General features: G+C 37.3%; 1 protein-coding gene across 2 annotated transcripts; it reads right to left on the bottom strand.

Moving 5' to 3' along the window:
* Nucleotides 1–2969: 2969 nt before the first annotated feature.
* On the bottom strand, nt 2970–14471 carry LOC108319990 (auxin response factor 3). Of its 2 annotated transcripts, none has more exons than XM_017551337.2 (11): nt 13821–14471; nt 13634–13690; nt 13035–13217; nt 12678–12762; nt 12496–12586; nt 12251–12415; nt 11277–11390; nt 11125–11200; nt 4827–4986; nt 3821–4746; nt 2970–3313 (listed from the first exon to the last, which is right to left on the bottom strand). In XM_017551337.2, exons 1-11 carry the CDS (start codon nt 14067–14069, stop codon nt 3296–3298), a joined length of 2124 nt encoding a protein of 707 aa, XP_017406826.1. In that variant the 5' UTR covers nt 14070–14471; the 3' UTR covers nt 2970–3295. The 2 variants fall into 2 exon arrangements, with proteins under 2 accessions (XP_017406826.1, XP_017406820.1); XM_017551331.2 differs by having other exon boundaries at nt 11277–11396; nt 13821–14470.
* Between the last annotated feature and the right edge of the window lie 879 nt (nt 14472–15350).

A 15350-nucleotide genomic window follows, 5' to 3' on the forward strand; every position in this document is an offset into this window, starting at 1 on the left:
CTCAATTAACACATGGAAATTTTTTTTAAAAAAAATTTAATTTTTTTAAAACTTAAAAAAACACAAAAAAGATAACTATACCAAATATAAACTTATCCTAACTTCACATTAAGGTTCGTGTCTCACAACTTCTCTGTCACCTCCGACTCCTTGAACATCAAAGCAGACATATGCACTCGCCTTCTGCTCAAAACATTCGTTCTAACATTTGCTTTTCTTGGATGATATTACAGTTCAAAGTCATAGTCTTTTAGATATTTCATCCACCTCTGTTGTCGCATGTTTAAATCCTTCTGGTCAAACAGGTATTTTAGACTTTTGTGTTCACTGAAAACCTGAAATTTTGTCCCATAAAGGTGGTGTCGCCAAGTCTTCAAAGCAAACACCACCACCACCAGCTCTATATCATGGGTCAGATAGTTTCTTTCATGGACTGTCAACTGGCGAGATGCATGCTGATGAATCAATATTTTTCTACTATTCACTTAGCTTTTTGTACTACATTTGATTAGCTAATTGTGCTTAATTTGACCAGAAATTCTTATTTTAATTAATTTAAATCATCTGAGGCTAATTATTTTAATTATTAATTGTAGGGAAATTTTTGAAATATTATTTTGGGACATCAAGAGGGAGGTCACATCATTTTCGTTCATCCACATCAGCATTGTAGTTTAAATTAAAATGTAATTTCATTTTTAGGTATTTTTGGACAGATTTAGGTTTTGGGCCATTTTTGGCCATTTAGGATTAGGCCCATTTGACAATTCTGACCTAGATAGGTGCGCCAAACAGGGAGACAGACCCACACACTCTCCCTCATTCTGGTTTTCACGTTTCTAGCTTCTAAGGAGAGCTCCCATGGAGGTCCATTTTCATTTTCTCTTATCTTTTGTTATGAACTCGATTTTGGACTAATAAAATTCGTTTTTGCCCCTTAGTTGTTTCCCCATTTATGTTTTTGCACCTTAGTTGTCTCTCCATTCCCAATTTCGAATTTCCATTTGAATACATTTTGTGTTCGGTTTGTTGTGGTTAATTTGCGTTTTCCAACACTATTTCATTCCCCATTTTGATTACAGTTTTCGTTTTAGGGTTATGGTTTTTGTTTCTGGGTTGCATTTCGAATTAGAATCATTTGCGTTTTGTAGGTTCTGTTCCACATTTCAATTATGTTTTCCAGCGTTTAATAATTAATTCCATATCATTTTGGTGTTTATATTTCGTTCTAATGATAGATTAAATCTGTCTTGGTTGGTTGTTGTGAGATTGAATTGTTCCATGAGATTTCTGCACTCTGAACTGCCATCTACTGCCTTGCGTTGTGCATTGTTCAATGAGTTTTTGCACTTCCAATTAGGACACGCTTAGTGTCTAATTGCTGTTTGATTTTCGCTTAGTTAATTGGACTGTGTTTGTAGAATTGATAGGGACATGTGCAATGTGTTTGCTTAATTCACGTTTTTTAAGACCGGATTAACTTTCGCCTAATTGGTTAATTCGTGTTGGACTAAGGGTGAGAGTAGCGTTTAATAATTGTTAATCTGTGATTGGAACATTGATATCAAAGTAGTGACTTTATTTTTGTTCACACAAAACTGTCCAATTCCCCTCGCTACGTCTTTGACTTATTGCCTGAACCACATTTAGTCCTTGAGAGACGACCTAGGAATCATTTTCTAGTCTATACTGCACTTAGTTGCATATTAATTTGATTTGGGTATAGCCTTAATTAAATTTGGCGTCGTTGCCGAGGACTAACGGTTTAATATTAGGTTAATGTGTTGTGTTCTGTCTTGTGTGTTTGAGTGTGTGCGTTTTGTTTTTAGGTTGTTTTAAGTTAATATTTGGATAATTGGATATTGTTTGCCATGTGTTCACAGAAAATACGATGCTCATGATTCTTGCAATGAGCGTGGCAATGAATAAGATTTTTCAAAAGGAGGCCATTTTCTATTTATTTTTTAATTTTCAAGTTTAATTTCCCAATCCTTCCAAACTTTCTTAAATTCGTAAAAATAGTTATCCTCTGAATTTTTCTTTGCCAATTTTTGTGCTATCATTTCATGATTGCAGGGCGTTGCTCACAAAACTTTAGCCCATTTGGATAAGCTTTGGATATGCTTGCAGTTCTACCCTACTATGTTTGCTTATGTTGACTTTTGCTGATAGAGTTGAGTTAGTATATGACTAGAGGCAATCTTAGGCAACTACCATCCTTTGATCCTGAAATTGATAGGACTTTTCATAGGTTAACTAGGTATTCTAAGAATTTGTCTTTAGAGTCAGTCCTACCATTTGAGTTTATACCATTAAAGTCTCAACATCCTACTTCTGATTCAATGTCTAATGTTCCATACTTTGTGCATACTACGGTTAACTAGGTATTCTAAGAATTTGTCTTTAGAGTCAGTCCTACCATTTGAGTTTATACCATTAAAGTCTCAACATCCTACTTCTGATTCAATGTCTAATGTTCCATACTTTGTGCATACTACGTCTGATTCTGCATTTATATCTTCATCTTCATCTCTATCTACATTGGCATATTTTCATCATATTAAGAACAATATGGCCCAACCTCCACCTCGCGAAAAGACTCTTAAGGAAATGACTGCACTTTATTCCAAGTCATAGTTTTCATGAATTTATGTAGTCCATGATTCTCTTTCCACACCCTGATGCGACAATCTAACATGATTATTGTTCTTAAAAGACAATCGTTTGAAACTAGCATTTCAAAAGTTTCTGCCGACAAAGTTTCCAAATCTTAGACAAACAAAAACGAAAAAAAAAATTTTGTCAAGACATGTTTAATTTTCTAAACAATGAAAATGTCGGAAGTAAAACCTCTCAAGCCAGTTGACATAGAAATAAAAGGTCATGCCTTTGTTGTTTTACTTTAGTCACGTGCACATAAACCTGCATTTCCATGCAGAAACCAAAGAGAGAAGGGAAGAAAGAAAATATAACAAGCAAGAAAGGGTAAAGCTCGTAAATATAGAGACAACATTAAAGTCATGAAACATGATGAGCTACTGTCTCTCAAGTAATCATGCCCAATTCAAGACAGATGAAGGGTTATGCAGTGCCACCTCGCTCTCATGGCCATAACTATAAATACACATGAAATAGTGTACATAATAGATTAATACAGGAACTTGATTGTGTCACAGCCAATTTTTTTATCTATTTAGGCCAATAGTTATAATATTCTAACATTAGTACAACAGTGGACATTCTTCTCTGCTACTTTAAGACAGCATCACTACTAGCACACATCATGATTTTCAAGTCAATATTGCAGCACACCCTGCAGACAATAAGCAATATTTAATAACAACTGAGAGTAAAAAGAAAGAAACAAAAAATCAAATAAGGAGTAGAGGCATCACCACCATTACTTTCAATCGACAAATAAGGTGTAAAGATATGACTCACTTATATACAATAATAAGACATAACAAGAAATTGCTTAAACTCATCAAGCATAACACTCAGCTGTGTATGATTTAAAATGGCAAGAACTGGCTTTAACAATGAAAATAGATAAGCTCAATTCTGAAAAATATAACTCCTACCGGCATTACATCCTTCACTCTTTTGGTTAACCATCCATCATTATCTTGCTACAGTGAATTAGAATTTGGTAACATTTTCATGCTTCTGATAGCAATATAAAGAGAAAATCAAACAATATCAAAGAAGTGAAATCCAGTCTTATCTAGTTCCAAGACAGTGAAACTGCAGATTCTATTAAAGAGAATTCCAGTAGAATGCTATGTAAAATACCATGTCTTAGAGGATAAAGATTGCTTACTTTGGTGCAATAACTTCCCACTGCCTTGCTCCTATGCAGATGCATTGGGTGGAAACTATCTTCACCGTGTCTTGCAAAGGAAGGTCCAGAACATGTGACTGCAGATTGGTTGGCGCCAGCTACTTCTGTACTTGCAACAGGAGCGCCCTCAGTTAATGAAAAGCCAAAGACTCTGCATCGACTTTTACAAGTGGGAACCAACTCTTGACTAGCCCGAAGTGCTGAAATAGAATCGTGTGAACGTGAACTTTCTAACTGATTATGCAAGTTTGAGACACCACAAGAACTTGTGCCTTCCTGAACTAGTCCACGAAGAGGCTCATAAGGGACTGATAGAAATTTTCCGCCTTTAGCTTCAGAAGTGTATGAAAGTTGTTGATGGACTTTACCTTCCATCATCAGACTGATTTTGCTGTTATAATCAGAGTTTGAAACTGGATTGACTGCTTGCTGGAACACTAACACAGATGATGGAGATGAAACTTGCCCAGATGGAACAGGTGGATGCAAATGTGAAGAATTGTTACTCAAGTGGGAAGACCATCCATTGCTGGGTCCCAGTGTGCGGTAACCATCAAAAGGTCCAAAGCTACCATTTCCACAAGCCTCATCAACAGACAGGGCCCTTCCATATGGTTGGCTTGGAAGTATTTCTTGACCTTGCAAGACCTTCTGGAATATGAAAGATTCCCTAAAGCCTATGCCATTGCAGGAAACATTGGAACTCACTTGTGGAATTCCAATGCTATTTCCAGTTGCAGCAATCCTAGGACAGTTTGAGCCAGGATAGCATCTCCTCAAATCAGATAGCTGGTGATTCTGACCACTAATACTATCAAAAGTAGTATTAACACCCAACATTTCTTGACCTTGCAAGACCTTCTGGAACCTTAGTGATTCGCCAAAGTCTGATGATCCAATTGCATCTGTCAAAAGAATGGAACAACTCAACAACAAAGCTGTCATTGGTAGAACAGCGCAAAGTAAATAAAAAATAAAGACATACTGGAAACTTGAAAATCTAGCATGGTTGAAGGCAATCCAATCTTGGTCCTCTTCAAACCAGCTGATATCAATTTATTTGAAGTAGATGCAGAACCAGATGGCTCAATCTCCCAAGGTGAAACCCTATTATGCCTTGAGGCTTCTAGGTCATCCCACCTTACCTGCAAATATATGAAAATCACAAGTTAACTTAAAAAGACGTTATATAACCAATTGATCAGATTTCCATATATGTATAAAAATCATTTTAGTTTTTAACCTTTTTAGGCTTATGAGCCAAACACCAAAAAGTACTCATGGTTCATAATACTTGAGAAGTTTCTAAATAAACTGGGTAAATGTACTAGAAGAATGATCATTGATCTGAATTGTAATTTCAAATATTAATTAATTAAAGTATACTAAAAAAATAAAGGAATAAATTCTACCAGCATACAAAGCCTTTTTAAATGGCATACTAAGCTTCAAAAACGACAGGAAAATTAACCACTATATTCAATACTAACAAAACATATGAAGAAAAATCCATGTTGAAGAAACAATTTTAACTATAAACAAGAATTATTACAAGCTCATGATTGATATTGTTTTAGCACTCAGCATATTGATATTCAACTTCTTTATCTTTACAACTGTATACTCGCTTCAACTGCACATCAATCAATTGTCTCTACACTAGTATTTAGTAAAGTGGATTTGCTTTTCCTTTGCAATAAAGACATATTGTCACCGTACTCCAGCACGCAAATGTGAAGAAAAGAGCAAAATGAGTTCAAACATAAGTAAACACATAATAATGCAACAAAAACAAATAAATAATAAATTTGAAATTTTATTAGTTAAAATAGAAGGGTAAAAAATCCAAAATCCAGGTCCATATGTGGTTTTTAAGTTTGAAGTTCAAATTAAAAATCGGAAAGGACTGCAAAAATGCAGATGACAAAGAAGGGTTTGTGAAAAACAACACAATGCATAGTGAGCCATGTGCAGAGACATTTGAAAGTAGGGTTTGCGAGGGTGGAAAGTGGGTTAGCGTTTCAAAGAGAGCAAACCATTTTCAACTATATTGCAGCATGATTTTGGAAAACCTTGAGAGGAAAGATGGATCACCATATATAACAATTACCCATTCGCACACATTTGAAATCAGTGTTTGCAATAGTGGAAAGTAGATTAGGGTTTCAAAGAGAGCAAACCATTTTAGACAATATAGATAGGAATAAAGGAGAAAAAGTGGAAGGGCAGAGTAGGAAAATCCACCAAGTCTATGAGAGGAAGAAGTAAAAATCCATCACTTGGGACCCACAAGCACACGTCCTTAATTCTGTAATAACAGAATGGCTGACGGAGAGGGTATAAAGATAGGAGAGGGAGATTTGCAGGGGCGAGAGGACTGACCTGGGAACTTTTGGGAGTAGAGAGACTTATAATATCTGGTTTTGGTTCTTTTCTTATTTGTATGAACTCTGAAATACTGAATATAGAAAGGAATACTTTCATTTCCATTGTTTGTGTTCTTATACGAGGATACTTAAAAATTGGTATCAAACCACTTGCTTCTTGGAGTGCATGGTACTTACTTGTCGCACAATGGAGCAACGCTCAGAAGGACTCGAGCAACAACTAGTTAAGTTGAAAAATCTCATCATCTCTCACAGCAATCACGACAAGGGCGGCCTCGCGGCCTCACAAGCACCGTTTGAATAGGAGGAGGGTGAAGCACAATGCTACTGATGGTGATGTTGAGAGTGAAGACCTCATAAGCCACATGACCTGAACTAGTGTCGTGAGCCATCACATGATTTTGGAGGGTGAAAACTTAAGATTCCAATACTTTGAGGAGATGATGTGTATGACTGAATCGTGAGGGCTGAAAGGTTTCAAAAATCTGGTCGAAGAAGCTGAAAAACTGGACGTGTTGATAGCCTTGGAAGATAAGGCTTAGTTGGTACCATTGGTGGACAAACCAGAGTCAAGAACTCAGTTGGGAGGAGTTTAAAGGTGCATTGATTTGATGCTTTCAACCGTGGCCGGTACAAAATCCGTTTGGCCCGTTGTTGAGTCTGCAACATACTAGCTCTATAATGAAATACAAGTTTGAACATGAGTCTACACCGCTAAAGAAAGAGAAAATAATGCTGAAGCAAACTTCCTCAACATCTTGAAGGAAGAGATTCAAGCCAAATTTAAGTTATATACGACTGGGTCCCTTCACGAGTTGATGGATTAGGCCTTGTTCCTTGAAGAGAATAATACTCCTCTACAGAAATTGGGACTAAATTGATGGAGAAGACAGTGGGAAGGCAAATTCACGGTTTCTCTAGGTGGGAGAGAGAGGAGGAAATAAGAAGGGAACAAGCAACAAGATAAATGATGTGGATCATTGGCAGAAGAAATCCTTCAGTGGAGGAAAACTTTCTCAAGCCGAATTGAGAGAAAGAAGTATGAAGGGGCTCTGTTTTAAATGTGGAGAAATTTAGGGTCGAGATCATGTTTGCAAATTGAAACACTATCAATTTGTACTCATTTAAGGATCACAAGATGAAGAATTGGAAAGTAAAGAAGAGGAGGAAGATAAGAGAGAGCCTCTGACCAGCAAAGTATTGCAGATTTGTCAAAAAAGCAAAGGATTAATGTTATGTACCTGAGGTACGTAAACTAGCCAAATACAACCTTTCACACTCTCTCACACATAACAGAACAATAAACGAATGACAATGGATGAATGAATCTCTTTTATTGATGGTAATATCTGAATAAACAAGGGTAAACAATAATTGGGAGCATAACCTCCTTCAATTACTTTGAGAGCATAACCTCCCTCACAAGACAATAATGTCTGTCACAAAACTCAATAATCAAAAACATACCTTTAACCCTAGACTCTAACTTTATTTATACTAATTATTTCCCGCACATCTCTTATTAAATATTTCCCTAGAATATATCTGCATTTAATATAAATATCCCTATATTTAATATAAATATCTCCCCATATATTATCCTAGCATATATCCTTAATTATAAATATCTTATATTGAATATTTGCCTGAATATATATTTATTTACTCTAATTAACTTATACTGAATATTCTCTCTGCTTTCCACCGTTCGGCTTGGTCGCTCCCTGCCTCCCACCGTTCGGTCTGGTCGCTCCCCGTTGTCCACCGTTCGGCCTAACCTCTCCATGCCTTCCACCGTTCGGCCTTTACGGTCAATATCGTTCGACCTCACTTCTCCTTTTGTCCACCGTTCGGCCTAACCTCTCCATGCCTTCCACCGTTCGACCTCACTTCCCCTTCTCATTACCTCCCACCTTATACCCTAACAATTAACTTCCAATAGATCTTCCAAGGTGGTGGGATTGATTAAGGGAAAGGATGTGCTAATATTGGTGAATTGCAATGCTTTGACTAATTTCATTTCCAAGGAATTAGTGAAGTAGCTCAACTTAAAAGTGAATGACACACATGACTATGAGGTGGAGGTAGGAACTATTGACAAAGTGAGGAATCAAGGAATATGCAAGCACTTAGAAATTGAACTGCAAGGAATTCCTATCAACATTTCTTCATCATGGAGTTAGGAGGGACAAATTGGTGTTAGGGGTGGATTGGTTGGCTAGATTGGGGAATGCCAAGGCAAATTTCAAAAACTTGATTCTTACTTTGGGAGATAAAGGTGAGAAGAAAAGCATGCGAGTTGATCCTTCACTATGCAAATGTCAAGCGTCATGGAAAGCGATGGTGAAAGCTTTAACCAATCAAGAAGGATGTGTTGTGATTTCAAGCCACTATGATGTTAGATACAAAGGAAAGGACACTCTCCGCCTTGCCTTGGAAGATGTACTTGCAGCTTAGGAAGATCTATTTAGAGAACCTACTTAATTGCCTCCAAAAAGGGACTGTGACCATGCCATCTATCTCAAAGACAACACCAATATTCCAAAAATCAAGTCGTATAGGTATCCTTACTATCAAAAGACTAAGGTTGAAAAGTTTGTGCAAGAAATGATGATGGCAGGATTCTTAAGACCCAATAACAACCCTTGCAGTAGCCCAATTATTTAAGGGAAAAAATTGGAGGATAGAGGTTTTATGTGGACTACCGAGCCTTAAACAAGCTCTTCGTAGTAGACAAGTTCCCCATAGATGAGTTGTTGGATGAATTGGGAGGAGCTCACATCTTTACAAAGTTGGACCTAGAATCTAGATATCACAAGGTTCGAATGAGAGAAGATATAGCCAAAACTTCTTTAACGACTCATGAGGGTCACTATGAGTTTTTAGTAATGTCATTTAGCTCTGTCTATCATCCGCAAACAGACAGACAGACTAAAGTGGTGAAGATTGTTTGGAAATGTATCTGATGATAGGATTGAGACCCAAGCAATGGCTTAAATGGCTCAGTTGGGACAAATTTTGGGACAATACCACCTGTCATGAGTCCACCAAGATGACACCATTAAAGGCCTTATATGGAAGAGATCCTCCTCTAGTAGTTTGAGGTGATGTACCAACAACTGCTATGGAAGAGGTGGTTGTGATGTTGCAGGAGAGAAATGAAGTGTTGGTGCTTTTGAAGGACCAATTGGTGCAAGCTCAAAATCAGATGACACAGCAAGCCAAAAAAAATCAAAGGGAGGTGGAGTATAACGTGAGAGATATGGTCTACTTGAAAATACAACCATATAAGTTGAAGAAATTGGCTAAGCGAGTGAACTAAAAGCTCAGCTTAAGGTACTACATTCCTTATGAGATCATGGAAAGGATTGGTGCAATAGCTTATAAATTGAAATTTCCTCGAGATAGCAGAGTGCAACCACTGTTTCATGTGTCCTTAATGAAACCAATGGTGGTTGATGAAGTTGTTGTCCAACAACTACCCCCTTGTGTGACTGAAGAATTGGAGCTCGAAGTCCAACCTGAAGAAGTCTTAGGAGTAAGGAGAGACGAAGAACAAACCATAGAAGTGTTAGTGAAGTGGAAGAATCTACCAGGCTGTGAAAATTCATGGGAACCTTTGAGCAAGAAAAGGGAATCATTTCCTAAATTTCACCTTGAGGACAAGGTGAATCTTGGTAGGTGTTGATAAGAATGAAGGACAAAGAGTGGAAGGGTAGAGTAGGAAAATCCACTAGGTCTATGAAAGAAAGAAATGGAAACCCATCACTTGGGGAACCACAAGCACACGTCCTTGATTCTGTAATAACAGAATGGCTAATATGGTGGATGTGAAAGCATGATGGAATAAAGATAGCAGAGGGAGATTTACATAAAGGGCAAGAGGAATGACCTAGGAACTTTTGGTAGGAGAGAGACTCATTCTCTCTTGTTTTGGTTCTTTTCTTATTTGTATGAACTCATAAATACTAAATATAGAAAGAATACTTTCATTTCCATTGAATTTGTGTTCTTATAACCGATATAAGCACCACATACAGCAACATACCATGCCTTAGGGTTCTAGCTTGTTGTGGAATAGAGGCAGCTTCTATGGGGAAACAAAGGGAAGATACATGGTGTGATGTAGAGTGAGAGAGCAAAGGTATGCTGCAAAGTGAGAAAGCAAAGGTGTGATGCAAACTAAGAGAAGTTTAGGGGACATGTTTGGAGGAAGAGAGTTAGATTGGGAGAGGATGCACACCGAGGACACAACAGGTGAGAAGACGCATTTTGGTGCCATGCATCAGCGCTATACTAATGGATGTGTATAGTGGAGGGTGAGCCACGTGTCGTATTGATGTTGTTCCACCTTTTGGTGTTTTCCTTCTATTTGAAGCAAAGAAGAGGACAACTTTATTTTTTCAATTTTCTTGTTGAAATCGTTGTGCATTGACAAGTGTAAAAAAACTGAATTGCTATTTGTGCTCCGTCTTTAATTATATTTACAAGATACCAAGTATAGATGCTCTCAATCAAAAATAATATGATGTGATATGTTTAGTTCAAAATCCAACTATTCTGAGTACATAAATATAATATTTAGTGCACAAAACAGTCAACAACCCATGTAGTTTTTTTACAACTCCAGATTAAGTGAATTCAATTCAATCACTGAATTATTAGACTGTAAAATTGAATAAAGAAGCTTGTAATTTTGAGAGTATTCCCCTTTAATGTAACATTAGATGTTAGGCACAAAGATTTATGCATATCACATGCCTGATTTCACCAAATAACCATCTGGCAGGTAAGTGTAACAAAGTGTAGCCACAATATTACTAAAACGGCTAAGACAGAAAAAGGCAAAGTATCTACTGACACAATTCAAGCATACACATGATAGTTATATTATACCATTAGGCATCTCCATTTTGATCCAGGCCATCTAACAGGATCCACATCAGTAATTCCAACAATCAATCCTGTAAATCTGCCCAATATAAAACTGAGTAAGATTCTTTATTAATAAGGTCACCAAAACGGAAAACCCATTAGCATGAACAAACCTTCGCTCTGCTGCCTCTTCAGTTTCAAAACGCATCCTGAATCTTGTTCCAACTGAATAAGAATAATCAAGGCTCCTCAAGAATTTCTTAATTGGTATAATGAACTCAGATGAGCTGACCCTATAGAAGCCACCAATCAGATAGCATGCTTGAAAAGAAAGAAAGAAAAATCCATGGAGACTTAAGACCACAGCAATACATACAATTAAATCATGTACTAGAGGAAATCATTTAAACATCGGTAAGTTGCACTAGCATAATAGAACTCTGTAGTCTAATTCCTTGAAAGTTTTTACAAAAGTCTGTTTGTTTGAGAAGTGACTTTACTACGGGGTGCACTATGGCAGAATTCATTGGACTGCAGAGGTGAGTATACAAATGAACGCAACATTAAAATGGAAGGGAAGGATGCATATGCTGTTAGGATATTCACATAATAATAATGTATTTAAGAATTTGAAAGGGAAATTATTCACCAAGGTAAAAATATCTGTCTGCTATAAGCTAAAAAAAATATAATGAAAGCATGGAAACCTATTGCAAAAATAAATAAATATAAGATCCAAGGAAAACTTGAGGTTCTAAGCACACACAGGAATAGACTAAAGCATATGCTTGACTTTTATGTGCCTATCTCAGTTCAACTCATACAACAAAGTATATGGAACCAACTAAAAGAGCCTGAAAACCTTGGGAAGTAGCAAAGATTTTGTGGCGGTTTTATTTACTGCTATCACACCAAATCTCATTTCATGTATATAACAAGAATTTTAGGCTAATAATAATGTGGACAGGCTGATTTAGTAATTGTTTTGCTTCGTAACTAAAGCTAAACCGTAAGCATCGATTTGAATAGCATAAGGTGTATCAAATCGTAGCTAATACAATAGAAACAATGAATTGTTGATAGAAATCGATAGTTTCCCTTCAATTAAGTACCTAGGAAAGTATAACAGAATAACTAGAAAAAATACCTTGGATTATAGTGAACACTAAAGGCACGTCTTGCTGATAAAGCATTAACCACATCCAGAAGACTGCTAAGATTCAATTGCTCGGCAGCAAAAGTTGAAATTGCACTGCCACTTTTTAATTGAGCAGCCCTACGAATTCCCAATCTTAGTTCTCCATCCTCGCCCCTGCCATTTAAGTATAAAATGTTGGTCCTGTCTCTGTTATGCTTACTAGATAATATATGATGGAATCGAGGTCTTCATACCTAAGAAACAGAACAGCATCTCCAGATACAAGTTTCTTCTTGTTCACAAATGCACTCCACCCAGTGGTAAGCAAGTGTCGTCGTGGTTGCCCTGCTCATGAGAAACAGTAAATATAAACCCAAACAACCATGAACTATTCTAATTGATTTGTCCATTAATATTAAAACAACAGAGGACATACCCCTATAAATATGTCGAAACCTCCATTCTTGACCATGCAGATCCTTCGCCACAAGCTCCTGCGAAGGTCTCTGTTGACTGTATTCCTAAAGTAACAACGGATTTAAATTCAAGACGCTAAGAAAGAGTCATACAGCATAATTCAATGCCATTTGTTACGATGAAATATATCTCCCAAAGTGGACTCGGGGGTGTGGTGTGTGTCAATTCAAAAACATATACGAGGTAAGGAGTAACTTTAACTATATCACATAAAAAATAAAAATGATAAAACAGATTAGAGCAATCTAAGAACCACTCAATAAGGTTCAGAGTGCCACAAGAGGAAAAGGAATGCATCGTCATTCGTAATTGTTACCAGAGGTGGAAAGCAATCTTCCGCAGCACGACGAGGCACAGAAAATCCACCGTGGGTGCTAGTATCAGAAGCTGTCAAAGTCTTGCAGAACATGTGGGGTGTGGTGGACTTCATCACAGCTTCAGCATCCTCCTCCTCACCATCAGCATCAATTTCCGCTTCCCGCAACTTCTGATGCACTTGCTGGAGGCAACGACCAAATTAATCACTTCACATACTTTCACATACACATCTTCTGTCTTTTCACAACTCAACAACTTAAAATTTTGTAGTTCCCTTTTTCTCTAGTATAACATTGAGAGACAGAAAACAAAGCAACCAACTAAAATTAAGCAACTACAAAGATAATTATACTTTGATAACATTTTAAAGTATCGTGATTAGTGTTTATTATTATTATTATTGATTATAGATTAATTTTGACCTATGATGTTAAAATAATGTAAAAGTATCATTATCCATACAAATAATATCAATTGCTGACATTTCACTTATTAGCCCCTAAGATTTAGCTGCTAAAGAAGCCAAGATGCTGAGATAAAATTTGTTTCCTTTTTTTAGCACACTCTCCAAGACCAAACTGTAAAAAGAAGCCTCACCTCACTTTTAGGAACCAACACCACCTGGCAATACACTTCATCGCTCCCTTCCTCAGCCTGCGAAAAACATAAACAAAACAACAAAACACAAATACGTTCAATGTAAATCAGCAAACATGAAAGGAAGAAAACCCGACAGCATTTCTATTAGTGCGATGTTTAAAGAAAGGAATGAAGAAAGACCCACATGGAGCTTGACATCGAGAACGCGACAGAAGAGATGGGAAGGGATGTTAGCAGAAGCAGGAAGCGGAAAATCGTGAAGGTGTTGTTCTAAGTGTCCTTGAGGGAAGTACACGACAAGTGTTCCTTTCTTGGGCAAGGAGATCATAGGACCCGCGCAGGCATGCCAGAGTTCGAGGCAGACGGAGGAAGGGCGAGACGATGGCGTTTCATGGTCCTCGGTGGCGCTGTTAAGATCGATGAGGGCAGGCATGAGGAGGAGGAAAGAGGGAGACAGAGAGAGAAGGAGCAGAGACAGAGGAGGAGGAAGAAGCACAGGAGTAGTGAGTGGGGGGAGATATTTGAAGGAGTGGTTTCATGCCTTCTGCATTTTCAGTGAGCGTGACCAACTTTGGCATTGCCAAAAGAACCTGACCCAATACTCCAAAAAGAAAGAGACCCGCTTTCTGTGTCTGTCTTTCTCTCCCACTGACCAATCACTCTCTCTTCATTTTTCCCACCCTTTTTGGGCTCTTCACTACACACAATTATGGGGTTTGCTTTTTGGGAAACCCTTTCATTCCCACTCTCTTACCAACTCACTCTACTATTATCCTTCACATTTAACCATCTCTCTTAACTAAAACACTCTCAAATTCAATTTTCTTACTTACAGACTAACACCACCAATGAAGTTGGATGTAATGATGAAAACAATTAGTAATACTTTATAAGGAAAATAAAATTTCAACATTTATCATGGGATTGGCACGTGAAACATAAAAATAACAGCAACGGTTAAAAAAGTGATGTGCTTATTTTATCTTTTATGTGTGTAATGAAAGATTCAATTTTTAAACTAGTGTGCATACAAGCATTCAATTAACGAGATCGTTTGCATGATAGGTATTGTTACCCAATAAAAGGGTTGATCTTTGGGTCACTTCCCGCAAGATACTTTCGTTGATATAAGAAAAGCTAGAACTTTTTTCGGTATTATTTAATTGTTTTTATTGATATGATATTATTTTTTCTTTTTGCCCTTTTTCTTGTCTGCAGGCTGAGGCGGGAGCAGTGGTGCAGTTGCTGCAATGCTTAGACTGTTGGGTGTGATGTGTGGCAGGGTGAGAGAGATAGAAAGAAAGAAGGGTAGAGGAGAGAGAAGAAAAGAAAGTAACAACAACAAAGACTGTACTGTAGTTGGAGTGACTCACCTTTGTTTGTGGAGGTTATTTTGCTGTCTTGGACTGTACGGTCTCCCTTTATTTCCGGGCGGATGTCTATTTTGTCCCCTTCTATTTCACCAAATCTCACACCTATCCTTCTGCTTATTACTAATAACTATAATCCACTCAAATAACTTTTTTTACTATTATCTTCGGAATTTGGAGTTAAGGTCATCATTTTCTCACTTGCAAATTAGATCTCATTTTCTAATTCAGTGTCGGTTCTGTGATGATTTTATTTGTTGACCATGCCATTAATTGAATGTTCTATGTAGAATGTAAATGTTAGATTTGTTAGATTCTCCCACCATGAGTGAGCTGTTTCTAGT

Source organism: Vigna angularis, chromosome 1 (genome assembly GCF_016808095.1).
Source record: "Vigna angularis cultivar LongXiaoDou No.4 chromosome 1, ASM1680809v1, whole genome shotgun sequence".
Taxonomy (NCBI): Eukaryota; Viridiplantae; Streptophyta; class Magnoliopsida; order Fabales; family Fabaceae; genus Vigna; species Vigna angularis.